The following is a 23,492-nucleotide window of genomic DNA, read 5'->3' as shown; positions in this document are numbered from 1 at the left end:
TTTAGCAATTACACACATACATGAAATGCATACCTACAAGGCCTTGGACTCAGCTCCTCTGATGGTCTGCTCTGCATACAGTCTGCACACAGTCAGCACACCCCCAGAATGAGAGTGGGCCTCGTTCTCTAAGAACAATGAATATTTATCCCATTTCTGTGAGACTCCCCCTTATCTGACTTTCATATTTGTCTCAGTCTTAGTAGCGAAAAAGGGAGCTGAGTCCGTCTGTAATTCAGACATCTAGCTGACATCAGCAGCAAAGACAGTCTGTCTGTATCTAATCTGTTTAGCCAAGGTCAAAAGCGACTGAGAACTTGACCAGTTACGATTTCTCAGCTTCGAGACACCTTCTTTAGTATAAGTGGGACATGAAACTTTAGTCAAAGTACAGTAGTACAACATATAAATCATTAAATTCTCTTCAACACTAATCCATTCATTTCAACTCACTCACAAAACTTTGTGACACACATAAAATCTTGTGATGGGAGGTTCTAATAGTAACAGGAAGAACAGGACATGCTCGTCTGTCGCGTTATTACAACACAGCTCTTTCATCGACACAATGTTGTCACAGGGAGAACGCTTTCCTCTTTCTGTACTCATGACATACAGTTTACATTATTTTTCTCAGCCTGCGTTCACAGGATTCCTCTAAATTATGAGGGGAAATTGCTTAACATGAATCTAGGTGCTACGATTTCAGATTGGTGATGGTGGAAAACGATGGTTGTAAATCTTGCTTGACAGCACTCAGGGTTCTGCGCGTTTCCCTCATTGATGAACTGGAGGGGCGGATTGACTCTCTGCTGGACATCTTAGTCAGTCGGGAAGTGTTCACTCGGGATGACCGTGAGGAGGTGTTGTGTCAGTCGGGGCCCCGGGCCAGAGTGAGAACGGTGTTGGATATCCTGACGTGTAAAGGTGAGGAAGCAGCTAAGATTTTTCTGTCAATCAGCAGTCATCAGAAAGAGGCAGAGACACACTCCCAAGAAGGCGACACAGACCATCCTCAGTCCGTAGGTATGCAATGCATTGGTACATTTAAGATGACTATAATGCCAAGAGTTAAACGCTTGTTCATATAAACAGTGCATTCTGTGGTGTTCATGAAGTACTATTCGACGTGTTCATGAAGGACAAATCAAACATGAATCTTATCTTCTTCTGTAGAGTACAACAAAGTCAAACAAAAGCATAAAGATGTCCTCGCCCGTCGGAGTGAGAGCATGCTCTTCTACAACACTCGTCACGGAGAGAAAATCTTTTTTTCGGAACATTATGTCAATCTGTTGCTGGCCGACGGACACCAGGGCTTGGAGATCAAAAGACATGAGGTGCTGACATTTGGACAAAAGCGACTGTCTCTGCAGCAGAAGTCGGCGGTGCAAAGGAAAATCGCACCAGCCAAACTCTTTTCAAGCGCAAATGGAAGTCGTCCGGTCAAGAAAGTTCTGGTGTCCGGGGTGGCCGGCATCGGAAAGACCATCCTGGTGCAGAAAATGCTGTTTGATTTTGGTGGAAACAGGGACCATCTTGGATTTGATTTCATCGTTCACATGACCTTCAGAGACCTGAATCTGATCGACAAACCTACGAACTTCCGGGAGCTGGTCCTGCGTAAAAACAAGCACCTCGCCAAGGAACTGGATAACATTTTAGCAAATGACAACAAGCTGCTGATCATCTTAGATGGCTTTGATGAGTTCAGACACTACAGGAGCTGTGATGTAGACTCATTTGTGACTGAGCCAGATGAAGATGCAGAGGTGGTGGATGTCTTTGGGAGTCTGATGCAAGGTGAGCTGCTTCCCAACGCTTCTGTCATGCTCACGAGTCGACCAGCAGCCATCAACTACATCCCTGTGGGCTGCGTCGACCGCTTTGTGCTCATCGCTGGCTTCTCCTTGACCGAAGTTCAAGACTTCTTCTTACGTTATTTCCAGGACAGTGCAACTGCGGACCGCATGTTCGCGGTGGTGTCAGCGAACGAACTGATGCTGACGCTGTGCTACATACCTGCGTTTTGCTACATCGTGTGCTGCATCCTTAAAGAAAGCAAAGACCTCTGTGGAGAGAGCCCCAAGACCATGACGGACATTTATGTGCAGTACCTGGTGGCCATGCTTCGCTCTCACACTCAAGCAAGAGCCGAAACATTTCGCCGAGAGCAAGGAGCAGGGACCGTTCAGCCGCTGTCGGATATCGTGCTGAAGCTGGGACACCTGGCCTTCCAAAAGCTGATGGAGCATCAGACTCTATTCTACGCCAACGACCGAGATGTTGCGGTGTTAGCGGGATGCAGCCTTGTGAGTACCTTTCTTGACAGGACAGTGGCACAAGAGCCTGGCTGCACTGAGGAGGTTTACTCTTTCGCGCACCTTACTGTTCAAGAGTTCTTTGCTGCAGTTTATTGTGCAGTGACGGATCACCCATTACCAGATGCACTTCAGCACAGTGCAGGGGACGGGTCCAGCAACGGACATTTGGACCTCTTCAACCGCTTCCTTTCTGGAATCCTCTCTGAACGCAATGCTAATCTTCTATCAAGGCAGGTGGGGCTGAGTTGCCATAGGGACAAAGTGGACAACTATCGCGAGAGGATCATCCGAGAGCTTACAACGCACTGTGAGAGTGGGGCCCATATCCTAAACCACTTACACTGCCTGTTTGAACAACAGGACCCGTCTCTGGCTCTTGCTGTGCAACCAAAGACACTGCAAGTGAATGTCAGCGATGAAACACTCTCCCAAATGGATTACAATGCAATCAAGTACTTCTTGAACCTTACGAAGGGCATAATAACAGAGCTGGATCTGACAGGGACAGGAGTAGACTGTGACGCACTTCGAGGCATTCAGCCCCTGCTGCTCAGATGTAACAGACTTTGGTAAGTTCCTCATAAAAATAAAGTTTGCAGAAGCTTATTAAATAATTTAAAAATAAATTCAGTTGCATGTGAACAATGCATATCGCTCTGCACGCATCAAGAAGTAAAGTATCAAGTTTCACCACTACAATGTTGAGGAATATATAATGTGGTTTCTGCACTAATTCCACTAATTCTTTTTCATTTTTAAGGCTTGGAGAAAATAACCTGGATATGAATACAGTTCAAGTCATTGCGGACGTGCTGCAAGTCTCAGAAAGTATAACCCACCTTGGGTAAGATGTCAATTGACTTGACAGGCTTTTGTTAATAAGTAGGAAACTAATATGTCTCTGTATAGAAACAATTGCGAGCACTAAGTGGATATAAAGAGTGCAATCGTTATTTGAAAATAAAGAATCACCCAGACATGTTTCACACTTCCCATTTTAGACTTGGATGGTCAAACATCGGTGATGATGAACTACTTGCTATTTCTAGTGCAATACGGGTGAAAAAAATCCTTCAAGAGCTGTGGTAAGAGACTTGTCACAATATGTCATGTGGACAAATATTAGGGAAATGAAATTCTTTCCAGATTTGTGGTTGTCTGATTCATGGATTACTTCAAAACTGGGTGAAATTATGAAGAAATAGTAAATTGTTTTTGCAAACTGTTGCAAAGGCAACCTTCATGCCCATCCTGTAAACTTACTTTTTGGTTAACTTAACTCCAGCTCAGTATAACAGCTGTATATTTAAGCAACAAAACAGCATTTATATTCTTAATAAAGCCTGATTGCAGGTACCATCGACTACATGCTGCAATCTTCAATCACGTACAATTCAAGTACAGCTAACTATAAGGCCATTTTCTGTTAAAAAGTATCATCTCATAAAAAGAAAAAAGATGCTGAATAGAATTTCATATTTGAAACCATATTTGGTGTGCCGAGTTATTCATGTGTAAAACATTCAATACATTATTCAGGATATGTTACTTATACATGCCTTCACAGGATGGAGGGAAACCGAGTGAGCTACAAAGGTCTGCTGTCACTCAGTGATTTGACCCCAAACCCTCTGAAGAAAGTTGTGTGAGTGTGACTTGTTTCAACAAATATTTCTCATATATTTCAACAATATCGATTGTTGATATATTAATTACGCTTCTTTTGATTCCATCTTCATACAGAGCCATATGGAATGACTTAACTGATACAGATCCAGAGTCATTTTGCACCCAAGAAAGCATAACTGTGAGCTTCACAGATGATGAGATGTGGGCAGCGTGGGGGAAATGGGTTTTCAAAAGGTGCGAGGTCAGCAGCAATGAGAAGTTAGTGACGGTACTCCACAAAGTGTGCAACATATCAGTCCACTGCTTAGAGGCCCAGTGGGCGAAGACTTTCTACAAGGAGCTAGCACAGCTCATCAAGCACAGGATTGAGTGCTGCACTGAGGACGACATGAGAAAGAAGCTCAACAAGTTTGATCAGCTATTGAACTACTGAGAGGCAAAGGACTAGAGCTGCTTCAAGTTATAAGCTAGCTAGAAGGGCATTTAATGGTGGAAGACTAGGCTGGTGAAGGAAAACATGAATGGCCAGTACGGGGGTCGAACCCGCGACCTTGGCGTTATTAGCACCACGCTCTAACCAACTGAGCTAACCGGCCACGTCACGGCGATGCTCACCGACAGGATAGGTTTCCGTTACTCAAATTCTGTGCTAAATTGCAGACTGTTCTCTTTATACACTTATGATTCGAACACGTATCGTGTGGTTTTTTTCTTCTTCAAAATAAATGCACAAACAATGTCACATGAAAGTGAGACTTTTTTGTGTTGGCGAAACTATTACATCATTTCTAAAAATGCCTATTGAAAGACGTTTGTTATTGGGACATTTTATTTATTTATATATTTTATCATATATTGATCTGTTTTCTATTTTAGTTTATAATGCTACTCTTTGTCAATTCCAACGTAATATATGTAAGGTGTGTATACATTTTTTTTATATTTAATTTATTTAGAAAATCTGATCCAATTTGTTGGAACTTGTGGACAATTGTCAATAAAATGTTGAAACTTCCAACGCATACAAGGTATTTGTTGTGTTTTATTTTGGAATAATTTACCGGAAGTTGTGTAAACTACATCCCCTGATCCTAAACTGACGAATATATTCTGCGACAACTCAAGTAGTTATTCATATGAAGTTAGCCAGCGAGCTAACTCGGTTTTTGTTATATTTCGTGTATGCAGCGCGTCAAAGTAGACGGGTTCCTCATCTAAAATAGGGTGAGTTATCTTGATTGTTATGCCAGTTCAATGTTAAGTGAGCGGTCGACGTATTATGAAATGCAGTGGGCCTGACTAGCTTATATTAGTTGTATCTTTTTTAAATGGCACGACCCGCGAACCGACGTGTTTGCGAGCTAAAGGTAACGTTTTGCGATAGCTAACACACGATTGGCTCGCTAAGCAGAGCCAAAACCCTGCACGTGAATTTTACAGTGTTTTACTAACTAGCGCTCGTGTGAATGTTATTTATTTAGCTACTCAAGGGGTGTGTTCACACTGCTGGGTTATTCTGTGTGAACATTATTTCATGAAGTAACTGTTAATTTTACTTTGTGTGTAAATGAAGGAGACTATCTAGTAACCAAATAGCGCGGCTCAGTCCACGACCACAGTCTTCATGTGGACGTAACTTTCCACGTAAATGGACATTTACTGCGCTGTTTGACAACATGCATGTTGCTGCTCTGTGTTACCGTCTCAGCCGCAGGATGATCGACACGGAGGGGGAAGCTGCAGAACCCAGCAGTAAAAACAAGGAGACCGACAAAAAGAAGCGGTCCCGTGTTAAACAGCTGCTGGGTGATGTGAAGAGGCAAGTGGACTTCTGGTTTGGAGACGTCAACCTTCATAAGGACCGTTTTCTTAAAAAAATCATCGATGAGTCAGATGATGGATGTAAGGGGCTATCAATATCAAAACTGCACTACATTTAAATCAGCCTTCTAATCGTTTAGTGCTGTTAATGACACGAACACATTGGATTTAGTCTTAAACATTGTACCAACTATGTTATTTGTTTTTAGATGTTGATCTATCTATGTTGGCAAGCTTCAATCGAATGAAGAAGCTGACAAATGACACCAAGCTGATTGCCAGAGCGCTGAAAGATTCTTCTGTCGTTGAGGTACACTTTTTTTTTTTGGATGTCTTTTAATGCTCCAAACTAATGTCCAATGAATACAAATGTGTTCCCGTTTTTTGTTTCAGATTAACCTCGAGGGAGATAAAATTAGACGTCTATTTCCGATTGGAGACATACCAAATGATGTTGATGAACGCACAGTCTACGTGGTAAAAAAAAATAAATGAATTCTTATTTCACTCTGAAATGTCTGAACTACACATACAAAAAGACACAGCATTGCATATTTAGTTGTAAACATAACAATTCCAAATGTGACCTACTTAACTTTCTGGTGAAGGGTTTGGGAATGACATAAGCTGAGGAATTAAACATGGACCTAAATTGTTCTGTGTAAACTGTCTATAGGGAAACATGTTCATGTATCTGAGTCCATAAAGATTGTTGTTCCCTCGTCATCATCGGAAATACACCTTACATTGAACTCTTTTCTGCATAGAGACTTGCATACTCATGCTGGTTATTTTGACAAGCGTTGTATGCCTGCTGGTATTAACAATACTGTTGGATCATAAGATAATACTTTTCTTTCTTTTTTCACAAGGAACTCTTGCCCAAGGATGTGTCGCACAGCTGGATAGAGAGAGTGTTCACAAAATGCGGGAATGTGGTTTATGTCAGCATCCCGAGATACAAGACCAGTAACGACCCCAAAGGTTTTGCCTTTGTAGAGTTTGAGACGGGGGAACAAGCACAGAAAGCCATAGAGGTGATAACTTTAATAAAATCAGTACAATGTCATTGTTGTCCTAAAGTATCTGATTAGTCATTCAGCCCAGTGTTTGATTTTGGCATGAAGAAAACTCACGGACAATTATGACCTTTGAAACAGATGCTGAACAACCCTCCTGAAGATGCTCCCAGGAAGCCAGGCATTTTCCCCAAGACAAAAAGTGGGAAGCCCTTCCCGCTGCCAGTCGACAATCCACCATCAGGTACAATTAAATAAAATCGCTTCATTTACATCATTTCCTCTCTCGACCTCCCATGAACTGAAAACCCCTGTCTCGTGAGAAATATGATGCTGGCATGATATCAAGAACAAGGTTTTTAATGCAATTTGTTGTATTGACATTCATGTGCGGCAGGTGAAGAAGACGAGAAGAAAAAGAGAAAGAAAAAGAGAAAGAAAGAAGGTGCCACAGTACAGACTCTCGCTGAAGAATCCAGAGAGCAAGACAGGGAAGCAGAACCGTCGGAGCTAAAGAGGAGGCGCATGGAAGCGGGGGATTTTAAATCGGATGTCGCCGCCACTCCGAAGACACTGGAAAAACTGCCAGAGAGAAAAAGACGACGGTCTCAGACGGCAGAGGGACCCGAAGGTGACGTGCCGTCTAAGATGAGGAGGACGAGTGAAAGTGAAACTGGAGAGAAGGAGAAAGATTTAATTAAGCCTAGTAAGTGATCTCAGTAACTGCTGGTCAACAATACAGAAACACTAAAGATGAGAAAACAAGTCAAGATACAAATATCTTCACTTCCTAAAATTCTAACATTGTATATGCATTTGCTGAGTTTTTACAGCAATGAAACCACAAGTTAGTTGATGTGTTATTAACTGTGTTCCCCTTTCAGATACACCCACTAAAAGTGACACGGAGGGAGGCATTGAAGAAGGGAAAGAAAACAGAGATGATGCAGCGGTTAAAGCAAAGAGGAAGAGGAAAAAGAAACACAAGGAGAAACTGAAAATAGGAGAAGAAGTCATCCCACTCCGGGTTCTGTCCAAGTAAGATTCCACTTACGTTCTTCTTCATGTGTCAACAATAATGAATTTGTAATTGTAAATCCCCCGCAGAACAAAATTAACTTCAACACACTGATGATTCTCTTTGTTCCTCTTTTGGCTGCATTAGGAAAGTGTGGCTTGAGTTGAAGGAGGAGTATCTGACCTTGCAGAAGTGCAGCATGAAGTCCTTGAAGAAGTGCATCTATAAGATTGATCACAAGGAGCACAAGAGTCTAATGGAGACAAACAACGATCCTCAAGACGGTAACGGTGAGTTTGGTCTCCAATTATTTTACGGTAGTGATTCCAGTTCAGATGGACAAACTGTAGACTGTTAAAATAGGGGTTTTAAAACCTAAAGATTTGAACATATGAAATAAAGCAAAAAGTGGATGCTGAAATTAAGTACAATGAAGTTGTCTAAAAAAAAAAAAATGTTTCTTGTGGGAGATATGTTTTAAAAAAGACAGATTTTTTTTACCGATACATTTTAGCGCTTAACTGTTACCCGCTAACATCGTTGAAGATGACAGTCAAACCTGTCCTCAACAGTATCGACATCAAGGTATTTCTCCCAAAAACATCAAATCAAACTGGATAATTAAGAGTTGATTGTAATAATGAATAATTGAGAAGATTAATTAATAATTAACATCTTCTCACAGAAGCGAGATGGCTCTGCAGCTGCTGGTTAGAATACACGGGCACGAAGGGTTCAGCTCTGTTTAATGCGATGATGTTTGTTTCCTTTTTCTAGTTGTGAAGAGTGAGAAGAGTGAGAAGGAGACGAACCTCGGCCCTCAGTTCACCAGTGGGGTCATCATGAAGATTACCGACAACAAGCCGCTGCCAGGGAGGAAGTTCATCAAGGTACAATGTAACTCATCAGCTCTACTGGCAATTTTCCACATCATCTATATCAAATCAAAAAAAATGACAAACCAAGCTACTGGTTAATGCTGTTTTTCCTTCCTATTCCAATGTATATATCAAATATTTTTGATATATAAGTTTCTGTGATGGCATAATATCAAAGAATGAAGGAGATGTGCCTTTCGTCTGGATTCAAAGCAGATAGTTAATCTGGTTTCGTAAAGCAATAGTTTGGATTAGAAAAAGTGTCCTGTAACTTTCTCCAAACAAGCAACGCTGGACAGGTTGGCGTATGTTACAGATGTTTACATTTTGATATACAAGAACGTTATGATCACCAGTAGTACCTGTTTTACTAAACTTAAATCTCATTAACTTTAAAATTATTGACCATATATATTTTTTTATTTTTTGTAGGATGCTCTGAGCAAAATAGCCCCAGTAGCTTACATTGACACCTTGGACGGCGATGTTGAGGGTTACATCCGCTTTCACACCGTGGAAGATGCTAAAGTCGTCAGTGAGGCGAGAGCAGAGCTACAGAAGGAGCACAGCTGGAAGGTCGAGATTCTCGCAGGTATGTATTTTTATTTCCCTCGTTTGCGGTAGATTTATTTTTGCGTTGCTCCCAGGATGCTTTTCATTAGGCTACGCTATTATGACTGCTCGTATCTTGGTCTCCCCCAAGGGATATCCAGGCACATAGCAATGGGAGTCATCCTTGCCTCGTATCCGGCATTTTAAAGCAATAACAATTAAATGTGATGTGGATCATCTGTCTGATTTTATTGTTATAATGCGGTATTTTATGACAAACGCTTTTCACAGCATCTCCATATATTTACTTTTAATTCAATTCACAAATAAGCTATTTTCCTTTTGTGTGTTGTGTTAGGCCTGTGTTCCCCTAGGCACACTAGGCAGGCCGTAACAGGTGTAATAGACAAGAATGTCCAGACATGCCTTTATGTATTTTATTGTATGAAGAACTTCAAATGTTCTTATGAAAAGTACTATACAAATAGACTCATATAAATATTACACTTCTATCTATCTATCTATCTATCTATCTATATGACCATATAATTTGCATTGTAAACCTCATATCACAATTATAGCAGTTGAACTAGATGTAGCTATATTCAATGATAAAAACACAAAAAATATTAAGGTGAAACGTCATAAAGGAACCGTGAAGAGCAGATAGTTTGATTGTGCATTTGATCATCACAAACAACTACCACTTGTGACTTCAAAAGTCCCGTCATGGTTTGAGATTATTCCAGCTGTGTGTCACGGCCCTTTTATACGGGTCACGGGTGCTGAATAGACTTCTGCAAAGGACACACCAGTGTTTCCTCGCTCTACACCCCTTCAGAAGCTCGTCGTCGTTCAAGGGATCGGAAGATCCTCCGTGGTGGCGGAGGGGGAGCGGCGTCCAGGTTAAGGGAGGAGAGAGAGGCCGTGAGGAAGCATGTTATTGAAGTCATTGTCGTGAAAAGCACCCACAGTATGTCCACTCGATCCCCTCCGGTTGAGAAGAGGACTCGGGTGACTGAGCTGGTTTTCATAATTGATGACGGTGAAAATAATTTATTGGGACGGTGCCCATCAGCTCATCTTCAGTTTTGTGTGTCAAAGGTTTTTTTTATGAACTGTGGATTGAAATTTTGAGCCATGGGTAATAATATTGCCATAATAAATCTCCATTCAATGACTTAAAGGTGACCATGAACAACGGTACTGGCAGAAGATCCTCGTGGACCGCCAAGTCAAGCTCAATCGTCCGAGGGAAAAGAAGAGGGGGACAGAGAAGGTGAGATCCTCCTTGACATTTTTAAACATATATATATATATCTGTGCACAGCAATATATTATTGATCCTTCCTTTTTGATTGAATAAAGATGTTTACAGTAAGTTTGATCTAAAGTAAAAATATGAGAAATCCAAATGTGGTATTTGGGATATATAATCTTAGTCTTCATTTTTTTTTATATGTATTAATATCTGGAATAATGTTGTCAGATACACTCAGTCACGTTCCATCGTTAAAACAGTGCTGCCTCCCATTTATTTATTTAACTATGCCATTTAATTTCTTATTTTCTTCAGCTCATATCCAAAGCTGAAAAAATCATCCTCGCCCGGGCCAAGGAGGCCCATAAGCACATCCGTTTCCAAGAAGACTGATAGCTGCCGACGCTGGTTTTTGAAAACCATACATGTTTAACGATGTGGACTTTACGTAATGAGATTCGAAGAGGACAGTTAATGCGCATTGAACTGAAAGAGAACTGAATGGAAAACTTGAACAACTGTAACTAGTTAAAATGTCTCCTTATTTTTTGTTTGCACTGGAGCTGCTACACGTATAGACAGTTTAGCAACATTTTTTTTCTTTTAATTGATGACTTAAAACAGAAAGAGTTGTAGATATGACTGTTTTGACGGGTTTTCCCTGTAAAGTCGTGTTCAAGTCTTGACATTTCCTTTTGAGGATATTTGCCTTTTTGTTTTTTAATAAAAATATAATTCTTTGATTATCGTAGCATTTATTGTTTGGATATATATATATATATATATATATATATATATATATATATATATATATATATATATATATATATATACACAAATAACACAAATATACACAAATATACTCACAAATAAGCTATATAAGATATATATATATATATATATATATATATATATATATATATATATATATATATATATATATATATATATATATATATATATATTATATTATATATATATATATATATATATATAATCTCTCTCAATCACTGTTTAGCAGGTGCAACATTTGTATTGCCACACCGTTCAGTAATTGTTGTGATAGATCACATTTAGCTATAACTTGTGCAAACTCGTTTCCCAAACGGAATATGAAATGCCTTAAATCAAGTAGATTACATAACACTCAAAATGAGTATCAGTGAGCTGCTTAATGGTGTAAAAATAGCTGCCGTTACATAATCTCAGTTGTGTTTATGGCTTTTATTGTTGTAAATGTAGAAGCTACCTGGTTGTGTAGCAGCTCTGCATCTCTCCATCAGCCTGGTCTCTAGAAAAGCTTAGCTTCTGCTAGAAACCATGAGCTGATGGGGGTTCCTCACAAATTCCACCATTGGCCCAAGACACTCTTGTCCGAAGATCTGGTCCAGTACATCCTGGAGTCTTCAGTCCCAGGGCAGTTGCATTCCAAATTGGAATGCAACTTCATTCTTAATAATAATTTCCAGCAACACTCCATGGAGGAAAAAAACGTCTAACTCGTGGACGCGTCCTCGGCCGTGTGAGCCGGGATCCTGCCAGTAGACCCCGACGTGCACAAAGGTTGCGATGGCCCAGACATCACTGCTTTAATTTAAAAAAAATATTATTTATTTGACATTATTGACAGACACATAATACAGTTAACATGTACTTTAACTAATATTTCCATTGTTTTTCAGCTTTTTGTTAACATATACAACCCAACAACTGGTACACCCACCTAGGTTCGATCAATAAAGAGTCTATTCTACTGTATGAGTGGTGCACTGGGGAAAAATAGGAGATTGCTATGGAAATAAAGAACGCCAAAGCTCGACATTTACTATTGGATCCATAATAAGAGATAATGATTTGGCCTTTTTTGACGGTTTTGTAGAATTAGGATTCGAATGTCCATTACTGGGTTAAATGTACAGTTTAGATCACCCTCCAAACATGAGTTGTTGTGAGTTTAAATCTGGTATTAATGAAATAACTTTGCCTATGAATGATCATCATCCCAATTTAGGGCATATACATTAACCAAAATAACAGGTTTGTGGAAAAAGACCCCTGATACAATGACAAAGCATCCCCGCGGAACGAAATAACTGGTATTGTTAAACCAGTGGTTCTCAAACTGTGGGGTGTGTCTCTCTAGTGGGGCCCCCACAGAGCGGGTTCATCAGAGACCTGCAGAATTTGGGAGTAGAGAGACTGGAATGGCCTCCAGCAGTCCTGACCTCAGCCCATTGAACACTTGTTCATCAGCTTGAGGAGTAGAAGACCGTCCCACAGCAGTGTTCACCAGGCTGGTGAGCAGCATGAGGAGGAGGAGCCAGGCTTTTGTGACTACTGACGCTCCTGACTGTTTATTAAATGAATACATTGTAAAATTGCCAATATGTCTTGTTTCTTCCTTGTTACTGATATACTTTAATCATCCAATCCACCAAACAAGAGTCAATAGCAACAGCAGAATAAGATGTTTGCCATTGGCATATTTGTCAAATCTTTCATGGGCACAACCCACATACTCAGCTGTGCTGCTCATCCCAGAAATGCATGTTCCTTACAAATGGGGCACTGTTTAAAAGGAAAATTAACAAGCTTTCCCACAGTATACAATTTATTGCCAAGAAGTTTTGTTACAATGGAGAAATAATCTACAAAACATAAATTTACGAGCTTTTTCTTCGATCTTCGATGTTATATATATATATATATATATATATATATATATATATATATAATATATATATAGAAAGAACAGCATCAAACTACAGCATCACACCTCTTCCAACAGCAGCGACACAGCCAGTGCTCATACATCTATGTTGTGTGCAAAGAAACAAATCATAAAAAAGAAAATGCCCTCATACTTACCATAGAGGTTAAGAAAGTGCTCTATATCTTTTTTTTCCACAATAGATGTCTTTGATTTAATAAATGCCAAAAACGACTGAACCAAAATATATATATATATATTTTTTTTTAAGCACAAGGCCCTTGGCCTCACACTCAGCAGGAATAAGAACTGTGCTGAACTATGGTAATTGTAATGCTTACAGTACACAATAACATTTCAAGTAATCCCTGACATCCATTTTTGGAAACGTGGACCAGCATAACAATCCAAAACATTGCCATAATTAGTGCATCATGCATGCATGTTTACTTAAGAGTGCAGGAATATAAAATTAGTACTCTGTAGCAAATATATAATAACCGTGAAAAACTAGAAAATATTTACATTTACAAAGTTCTTACTGAAAGTAAGTCCCCCACTTTTCATCAAGCTATTTTTACTCCATCACTTGAGCATCTTAATTTTTAGTCCTTGGACTTTTGGTGAAAGCTTGGAGTGTCTGTAGGCCTGGTTTGGCACACCGGCACTTGAGTTCCGTGTCGTCTCCACATGTCGTGGACAGGACGCCACGGTCGTCTGCCGGTGGACCGGATTCTCTGGCTTTGCCTTTGCCGCGGAACTTGTTTTCGAGGGACCAGGCCTTGAACTCCTGAAAGAAAGCGCTGGCCTTGTCACAAATGTCTTGGTTTACTTCCCACGCCACCCTTGGCTTCAAAGCCACAGCAGGCTCCGACAGCAGACCTTTGGTCGGGTGCGCAGGCTTCACCCTGCGTATGGGCTGCACTGGATGGGTGACGTAGTCAGATCTGTAGCTGGTGACGCTTTCAAAAGGTTGTGGTTTTCGCACCTGTGGGACTCCTTGGGAGGGATGGTCTGTGACAACTAATCCTTGGTTGACTCGCAAGCTGTCAGCTAGCTTGTATGGCAGGCGCTTCTTAACTTTCCACGCCTGGAAATCGTCTGCGGGGGAGAAAAAGAAAAAAGAGACAGAGGGAGGGAATTTGTATCAGGGTGTGCATATTTGTTGTTTTCTATTCCGGCAAAGAACGACTCCACTCCTGGTCAAGTTGCTTACTTTTGTACACTGACGTGTAGTCCTCCACCTTGGATGCCATCAGGTCCACTTCAAAGCGCATAGGATTGTGTGTGATGCTGGTGCATCTCCGGTGGTATTTGGTTGACTCAGATGGTTGCAGCGGGGCTTTTGGGGGTTGTTTGGTCCATTTGTTGGTCGCACAGATTGATCTGAAACACATGTTAATGTTGGGAATTTGCTTCTTTAAAAAAAAAAATGGGTAGACTTTAAAAACATGTCCAATCCCCTATTCTCCCTCTGCTCTGTAAATCATGTGATGCGCTGTGTCCTGCTCAACACCAGTCTCCTACATTTCCCAGAGTGCCTTTCATCACCACAATGGGGCGGCCTTGACATGAGGCACCCAGGTGGGCCAAGAGGCATCGCTCTGCCTCACCCACCAGGAACATAACATGAGAGCAACAACTTTGGATATTACCTCAACGTGGTCATTTCAGCACTAGTCCCCTTCAGTGAAGGGTACGGGTCCCTCAGTGCTGAGCTTGAGGCGATGGCCGTGTGGCGGTGTGGGGGAAGGAACCTCTCCTGGTACTGCGTGGTGACAGAGGGCCGTGTCTGGGCTCTCCGAGAGCAGAAGTGCTCCCTGGACATCAAGTTTACACTTTCAACATCAAGGCAATTGTGCCACAAATGTACATTAACATTACACCAGAAAGAAAGAAAAACAAAGCCATGTATAAATGCTTGAATATATAAGGGGTCAAAGAAAATGTAGAATAAAGTGACATATAAGAAATATTCAGAAAACATTTCAATTGTTTGTGTTCCCTGAGTTAGAATATACCTTTTACGAAGATAATCTAATATATTGTATAACCTATATAGTTTTAAAACCAGCACAAATCCCCATGCAAGAGTAAACCTGATCACACATGTTGTAAACGTATCCACCCCCTCAAAAAGAATCCTTCAACTACAGGTCACATAATACCATTACAAATAAAGGACATTTTGAAACAATATAAGCAACTAGCTAGTATTTTGTGTTTTCTTCATGACCACAATTGCGACGTTTCCACAAATCAAGCACAAGTAGACCCCCTCACCTCGTGGATGTGGCCTGCTTGTCGTCCTGCTGCCTCGCGGTGTTTTGGTGCATCTCTCGTCCGGCGGTGCACCCGGAGCGCTTTTTGGCGTCCTGTGTCTCGAGAGTTGTCGTAGCCTGCTCTGTGTCTCTGCTCTGCTGCATATGAATTATTGACCAAAAGAACATGGGTGTGTGTTGACCAAGAGTAGCACGCAGCAGCCGAGAGCTTCTAAAAATAAACCTGGATTACTGTGATGCAGGCCGGTTGTCAAGCGAGGATGCTGCGACACATGATGTGCTTTTTTTTGGTGCGGAAAGCGGATTGCAAATATCCCATTTGGTGGTTGCATAAAGTGGAAAAGACACGTTTGATGAATTATGTCCAAAGTACTTTATTAGCCTTGCGAGATTATGTTGCTTTTTAGTGTCTTCTCTTTGAGGTTTTTTAATGCTGAACATGCAAAGTGCGGTTCAGTCGTGCGTTCTGCAACGTGACCTTGTCGCAGGACTCCATCTGTCACTTTGTAGTGATGTCCAAAAAGAGAGAGAGAGATAGATCACGTGACACACAGACGCACATGAGAGTAGGGGGATGCTGACCTTGTGAACTGCTGATTTTGCACACGGATGATGTCATGGGGATTTCACCACGCACAAATGTTAAATTATGGATTATGCATGGTATCTACAACATCTAGGGCGTTTCTCTGTTTGTCCAGTAGATGGCGCCCAAAGCTTTCAAATCCCCGTATGGAGAGAGCACCTGCTCCACATTATATTAGAGCATACTTCTCTATTTTGTTTGGTTAAAAAATATATATAATAATATTTTGTAATAGCCAGTATACTCTATAGACTATAGACAGACTTGGAACGAAACATCTATTCCATCTGGGATCAGATTAAAATATAGATGTGTGAGAATGAGTTAAACCATATTGAGTAGAGTTATGATGATGATTGTTTTTATTAGGCTTTACAACAGAATAAATCAGAACAGAAATAAAACAGATGTGACAGGAGACGTCAAAAACCAATAAACCCTCGGTAATACAATATACCAGCTCTAAAAAATAAATAATATATGAAACATGATTTAGCAAGTAAATATATACAAATAAAAACAACATTAAAAGAAAAAGATAAATTAATTAAAAAAATTACAACAAACATATTTTTAGACTGACGCTTCAGTATTTTTTACTGATGTTCAGCGAAGGGTATTAATAAACCCCTCGCAAAAATATTTAGTGTTTCATATAGAATTACATTGTGCAGGGTGGAAACGTCTCTTAAAAGGCCTTGAGACCGTGAACCCCAGGAACCCTCATAGATTTCCAGTTGCAGGGGCAATGTTGCTACATTAGACTTGTGAATGAAATAATTAACTGATTATTAACAAAACACAGCTGAACAAATACAGTTAATGAACATGTGCAAGAAGACTCAGACCTTGGTGAATACCAAAATGCCTGTATGTCAAATGCACGTTAGGAACTCCATTGGGTCACATTTATACTATACATACAAGTACTGTCCTTCTGTAGTTGTTACTACAGGCTTTACACACAAACACAGACGGGTGTTTTTAGTTATGCAGGTTAAAGTGGGCAACAGGTGGAGAAAAGCAGGCGGGTTAGGGAGATGTCAGTCAAGCAGTCTTTCACCAGAGGAGACCTAATCACGTAGAATAATCAAAACCCCCGTGTGCATTTACCATCTCATGGATTCTCCGTTCATTATATGAAGTATTTTGGCAAATAGGGAAATTTAACAAATTAATTGAATGGATAGGTTTGCTTTTATGTACGCGGTATAGTAATAGTTGTTTAACTTGGTTTCTGAAACGCATGAGAGATGCTGATTGTATTGCATTGGCATAAGACTTGACCCATATGAGATGGCAAACATGGACTTGAAATATAGGAATGTAGAACAGAGCTCATTTATAAATCCAATTATTGTTGAATACACTTGATTATCCCAAAATAGCCAACACACTGCCCTGATAAATGAGTAAAATCCACAGTGATAACTCATATCCTTCATCCTCTCTGAGTGATTTGGAATAAAGATGTATTTTCACAGATAAACATTAAAATGCCAAAATGCTGAGGAACTTCAGATTAAGAAGTCAGGAGTCTGGGGAGTTTTATGGATATTGGAAGCCCCATATTTCCCATTATACATTTCTGACTGCATATGAAAAATTACTTCTCTATTCAGTATTACTCAAAACACACTTTGGCATCTTGAAATGTTTGAACAGTGTGTATAGGATATATATGCTGATTATACCTCAAAAATGTTATTACAATGTCAGCCTTCTGCATTTATGCATTGACGGATCTATCTGCCGAGTAAATATTAGATTATTATCATTGTGCCATTCATACAAAGTGTTCAGTTGGATAGTTGATGCCAAGTGCAAAGATATTCATACAAATTCTTCACTTCTGTCGTTTTTTTATTGCCAGTATCATGCAGTGTGAATTACTGATGGTTTGCATTATCTGATTGAGTCTTGTTGGATATTAACTGACATCTGATCAGAATTCACGGCATCAACCAGCACAGAAGGGCCACAGACTGTTCGCTCAACGCCAGCAGCATCCCTGCTTGAGCGCTGCAGGGCTATGTGGCTCTCTTCTCTCTGCATGATGTCTATTGAACACACTCAATCAATAAGATGTGCTATTTGCACAGTTCAGTGAGAGCCTCTATCCACCCGCAAATACCCGAAAGAAGAGAGCTTTTACGTTTTTTCGTGCGTTTTTACGCAGCGCCATGGCAAAGCACGTTGCCATACATTGGCTGCAGAGAATGTTCAAATTCATCAAGTTTAGACAATTCCATAACTGATTTATTGTTTTCAAGTGTTTGCTGTCTTAGCATTTTTTTTTTTTATTCTACAAAAAGTAATTGCATTTTTACGCACGGTTCTTGTTCTATAACTGGAGATCTGACCGAAACACAACACCAGAGCGCAAAAGGAGCGGGTCAATAAATTATGTTAATCAGTCAGACCAGATTGGAGGCGTGTTGTTGCTGTAACGAGGGGGAGCATGCATGCACCGTGGTGGAACAGCTCCGAGTGGTAACGCCGTCTCCACTACATGCGCGCAGCCTTCGATCTCCCCAGCCTCTCTTTCTACTTTATTGTGCATAGTAGCAATCTCCTCTGCAGCAGAAGACTACTGTGCAGTGGGCTGAGTGCAACAAGTTTGCAGGAGCCAGTCAGTGCAGGTTGACTTGCATCAGCTGCGACCACGAAGCCACTGTACGTGAACGCCGCGTCGCAGCCAGCCAGGCACTGAGGCACAGTCACAATCGCAGAACGGTGTGCCACAAATTCGTGACTCCGCGCCAGATGCAGCTTGCGTCCGACAAGCGCGTGTAGTTGTAGTTTAAATGGAGATCCCGGAGGCAAGAGGAGCGCCCAAGTGCGCGGAGAAGATGGAGAAAGAAGTGGCGCCTCAGAAGCGACAGCATTACCGCACGACACTGCTGAACATTATCTCGTCTTTATGCTCAGTGGCGTCCATCGCCTTTTGCATCTTTCTGAGCCTTAACGCAGTTGACATTAAGAACCGGGTTCTGGACTTGGAGAGTGGGAATGGCGAGCACACCTTTCTCCGAGCTCCTGGCTACTCCATGGATGATTTTAATTCCCTGATTGGACAAAGAGTGGACGAGCTGCTCTCTCAGGTAACGTTGGCTCTTGTTAATTGTTTGTGCGCTTTTACTGGCCCCTAAAGTGGTATTGTTTCAGAAATCCTGCCAGGTTTGATTTCATTGAAAGCATCATGTGCAAATGAATGCCAAATACATTTTTTCTCCAATTTCAGCGTTCCTATGAAAATCTGGTCAAGATTCGGACTGCAAGACAAGCATCACCTGAATGCAACTGCCCTCCAGGTAAATAAAACGTACTCCTCCTATTGCATTCTGGTCACGTGGTTTGTCTGTTGGTGTGCTAGATTTGAAGCATGTTTGTGACTCAGTCCAGAGTTGATGTGAGAATGAATGGGAGCTTTCTGAACAAGGTCTTTGGTTTATTTCATTGAAAGCGATCACACGTGACAGTGTGCTTTGGTCGTGTTGATAGTTTCTGGAGGTCTGCTGTGAAGGACGCAGACAGCTGACCGGCCATCACACTGAGCAGAAAGAAAGGCATTTAACAGCCGTCTATACATAGACGTGCTGAGAGGTTGCTTGACTTGTGGCGTTGTCTGCTCACTCGTCCTCTTGGAAGAGAGATGTAGAAGTTCACATGTGCCACCAGTAGATGGAAACATTACTTCCTCCAGTGGGGGTCAGCGTTCTGATCATTTTGGGATGGAGTCGAGGTTATTCTTCAGTGTTTCTCAGCGATGTTGGAGGGGAAGCTGGACAATTTGGGCTGTGACATCACACCTTTTTTTCTTCTTCTGACATTTTAAATGATACCATGGCATGTACTACCGTGCGTCATTGTTAGATGTCACAATGCTGCTCCTCAATATGTGTTGACAGCTCCAGTAAGAATGAGAAAATGGAAAAAAAGAAGAGAGAAATGTTTCATATAAAATAACCCTGCAGGTGTTTTCTGACTATGGATACATAATTGCCATCTCCATAGGTTAGAATCAAGTTATAATGTAAAGGTCAGATGGTTGTGCAGTTTACAATTTCAATACCTCCATTAAGAATGTTTTCCATCTGTTATGCATCAAGAAAAAGGGTTGTGGATATAGCCGATTAAAGTCTTGAATATCCATTCATTGTATCTTCAAGGATGTTTTTTTTTTTCAATCTGGTGGAGGTCAAAGGAATATAATATAGTCCCTGTTCAATGAAAACCATGTATATAAAAAATCTGTCAGATAAACTGAAGAATTGAGTGTTCCTTAATGGATTGATTCAAACATACTTCTTAAGCTAAATTCACCATTATAAGCCCATTGGATGAGAAATGCCCTGCTACCTAACTGAAATAAGGAATGTTTTAGCTCATAAAAAGACATCTTGGAGATGTATGGTTTTCTTTTAGGACTGTGAGGATATGGGAATATCTTTAGAATTCCACCAGACGTATATTTGAAGTGTTTGACCATAGCATTTTGGGCTTTTTTTTCCAACTCTCCCAAATAACTTCAAGGTCACTGACAAGCATCAGTTTTCAAAGGTTTGTCAAACAGGATCCTCAGCCCCTGAAATCAGAATTAAAGTGTAATATAATCACTGCATGATAGTAACACATGCTCTCAATGATATGAGCGTTACGCGCGTGTCTGGCAGACCGCTGTCTGTGTCGCTACACAGCACTGTGCAGGAAATGTGCACGTTTTCACAAGTTTTCAGAGTCTGATGCAGAGGGATCTGTCCATATCACAGCCTCAGTCTACTCCAGCTGGGAATGTAATACAGTAAGTGTGAACATACTGTACGTGACCCCTCTGGAAAGGTCATAGTCGTGACATTGTTCAGAGTAGCTCTTGGTGGTTGGATGGACAATCCAGGTGTCGGAAAGAATCAGTCCTGCAGGACCGAAGTGTCCTCTGGGCAGGAGGCTGAATCCTTACATAAAGCCAGGGACTGTTCTGTTGTTGACCTTGACCTCTGACCTCTCTATTGGAGGCAGGTGGGGGGGACACAAAAATATTATTTAACAGATTCATGCAGCGACACATTAAAAGGGTCATAATATAATAATCAGATATGGGTGAATGAAGGAACGTGGCCGGTGGAAGTAATAATCCAAAATGAACGAGCCACATTTTTTACTGTTTGCAAGTGGTTTATCAATTGCGAATGAGTCATCAGCGGAGTGGAAATGCCTGAATTAATGAGACACAAGTCCTGGAAGTATTAACCATAATGTGACTCTCACAATCATGCTGCTCTCTGTTCTCAATCCCAATCATGTCTGCTATTTATTTTCTCCAACCACATCACTGTACAGGGCAAAAATAAAACAATGAAAACATTTCACATCAAATGAAGCGTGGCGACCCAAAAGCCGAGGCGGCACCGAGCTCCATCTTGGAAACTGGCACTCTCATATGTGATTACATTTTTTCATGTCTCTTTTATTTGTATAACTCTGGTGACATAAAAGCACATATATCAATTGATAGTGAGTCTGTTGTGTATTTCATATCGCAATGTTCATGCAGTGCAAGTATTACACATGCAGCATACAGTACTTTGTTAATGCTTTGGAGGGAGCCTTCTAGGCCAAATATCTATTATATGAATGCTGAATGGGTTCACTCAATAGTTATTCTCTCCTCTGTCTAGGAGACAGCCCGTGGCTCAGATGTGGCTTCTTCTTTTTTTTTTTCTTTGAGGGGAGGCCCGTAACGTGCTTTTCGCAGTCTTCACTTTATTGCTGTCAAATAAGATGGAGTGGTTTGCAAAGGCAGAGCAATGGTCCATAGCTTCAGGATATGTTATAGGTTGCTTCTGGATCCGCGGAAGTTTGTACAATCTTTATCAGAGAAAGTCTGTCGTGAACTCAAAGTATATTGTCTTCATGCTGATTTAATTCAGGGTTAAGGAAGGTGAAGCTTCTGGGGCCATTTGCCATTCTATCAGTGTCTGGTACTGCCGTCATTTAGCTTCTGATTGAATAAGAAATCATAGCTGGCGTCATGGCTGTAGGGATGACAGTGTTAGTCAACCACTATGGTCCAGAATGAAATATCTCCACGGGTTTTAGATAGATGGCCGTGACACTTTCAAGTGAAACATTCATGAGCATAAATTCAGCGGCTTGTGGCGATCCTCTGAATTTTACTTGAAAACAACTAAGAGGTTGACATAGGTGATTTTGAGTGAATGTTTTTGATTTATTACCATGAAATTTGGTTTTGACATTCATGCTTATCCTGTAACTCCTACGACTGGTGCCATCATCAGGTCACAATTTCAGAATGTCCTCCGGTTTATAACCATATACCTGCAGTGTCAGTTTAAAAGTGAAAACAAATCTGGTGAACAGACCTCTGTTGCTCGAGTCAGAATGCGCGGATTAAAAAAGATAACTTTGGTTCATAATTTTTTTTCACTTTTTTTCCCACTGCGAGCCCAATGATGTCATAGAAGTACAATGCTACATTTGTGAAGTACTCCCTTTAAGTAACAGTTTCTTCACCATACATTTGGTGTAAATAGTTTTGATTCTATGGAGAAGCAAACCCATCAAACCAAGTTGGTGTAAAATTGTCCGAAGTGACGCCCACTCAGTGTGTCACACTGTCAAGTCTCCCTCTAATAATTGTTCCAGCATTGGGGGCAGTTTTTGTTTTTCATTTTTCCTGCGTACCCTCTCCTCTCCTGGGATCTACATTCCAAACAGGGCATGCTGTTTAATGGGACCATAATAAAATGTTCAGTCAGCAAGCACTGGTGCTTTGCTCTTTCCCCGTTTACTTACCCATACGTCTCAAAGCTCCCCCCCGCCCCCCCGATATCCCCTTTTCCCACTCTGCAGCATTTCTCGCTTCAAAAAGCCTGCCAGCTAAACACCGGCCAAAGTGCTCTTGAGAAAACATACAAAATGTAATGTGCAGGACCCCCCCCATCACCACCACCACACCGCAACCACCGATGCTGGATGTCACAGGCAAGGTGCAGCTGGGGGTCGGATCAGCTGGCCGTTATGTCACAATAAAAACAGAAGCAGATGCAACGATATCTGTCTGGCTTGTTTCGTCAAGTCCAGATTTAATTTACTTACTTCAGCAGAGGCACACACACACACACACACACACACGCACACACACACACACACACACACACACACACACACACACACACACACACACACACACACGCACACATGATTATCCACCTAATCACTCCTTTTTAACTCCTTGTGGCCAATCTGGGCTCCACTCCCCTTTTCCGCCCGACAAAGTGTGTAATCCCAGTGGCCTGATACAGTTACAGTTGTGCCAATCCCCTCAGATAGCCTCAACTCAGTGGGCAAATGGTAATTAATCACTGACAGCTTTTGAATTTAGCCCTCTG

General features: G+C 41.1%; 3 protein-coding genes across 3 annotated transcripts in view; all 3 read left to right on the top strand.

Moving 5' to 3' along the window:
* Window positions 1-716: 716 nt before the first annotated feature.
* On the top strand, window positions 717-4,908 carry LOC306733598 (NACHT, LRR and PYD domains-containing protein 3-like; the record flags this gene model as incomplete). Its single annotated transcript, XM_079214866.1, has 6 exons — window positions 717-1,026; window positions 1,177-2,893; window positions 3,085-3,168; window positions 3,326-3,409; window positions 3,892-3,969; window positions 4,068-4,908. The coding sequence occupies 6 exons, from the start codon at window positions 717-719 to the stop codon at window positions 4,384-4,386; spliced, it is 2,592 nt and encodes an 863-aa protein (XP_079070992.1). The 3' UTR covers window positions 4,387-4,908.
* A 128-nt stretch (window positions 4,909-5,036) lies between these two features.
* Window positions 5,037-11,237, top strand: larp7 (La ribonucleoprotein 7, transcriptional regulator). The gene is made up of 13 exons (XM_079216243.1): window positions 5,037-5,177; window positions 5,662-5,855; window positions 5,984-6,084; window positions 6,168-6,251; window positions 6,647-6,811; window positions 6,935-7,037; window positions 7,191-7,499; window positions 7,678-7,831; window positions 7,959-8,101; window positions 8,589-8,701; window positions 9,122-9,281; window positions 10,429-10,520; window positions 10,818-11,237. The coding sequence occupies exons 2-13, from the start codon at window positions 5,669-5,671 to the stop codon at window positions 10,893-10,895; spliced, it is 1,689 nt and encodes a 562-aa protein (XP_079072369.1). The 5' UTR covers window positions 5,037-5,177; window positions 5,662-5,668; the 3' UTR covers window positions 10,896-11,237.
* Window positions 11,238-18,932: 7,695 nt separating this feature from the next.
* The window catches only part of col25a1 (collagen type XXV alpha 1 chain), a gene marked incomplete at its 5' end in the record, with an annotated part of 145,269 nt that continues 140,709 nt past the window's right edge, over window positions 18,933-23,492 (top strand). Inside the window, 2 exons of the mRNA XM_079215972.1 lie at window positions 18,933-19,184; window positions 19,325-19,394. Of these exons, the coding sequence (XP_079072098.1) occupies window positions 18,933-19,184; window positions 19,325-19,394 (322 nt within the window). The remainder of the gene's footprint in view (window positions 19,185-19,324; window positions 19,395-23,492) is intronic.

This window comes from Taurulus bubalis, assembly GCF_910589615.1.
Source record: "Taurulus bubalis genome assembly, chromosome: 3".
In the NCBI taxonomy this organism is placed as follows: Eukaryota; Metazoa; Chordata; class Actinopteri; order Perciformes; family Cottidae; genus Taurulus; species Taurulus bubalis.
The sequence above is the reverse complement of the archived record's forward strand: the minus strand, read 5'-3'. Positions and strand labels throughout refer to the sequence as shown.

Coding starts and splice junctions, on each gene's coding strand:
- larp7 (XM_079216243.1), top strand. CDS start 5,669: ATGATCGACACGGAGGGGGAAGCTGCAGAACCCAGCAGTAAAAACAAG. Junction 6,252..6,646: donor ATGAACGCACAGTCTACGTG/GTAAAAAAAAAT, acceptor TTTTTTCACAAG/GAACTCTTGCCCAAGGATGT. Junction 9,282..10,428: donor GAAGGTCGAGATTCTCGCAG/GTATGTATTTTT, acceptor AATGACTTAAAG/GTGACCATGAACAACGGTAC.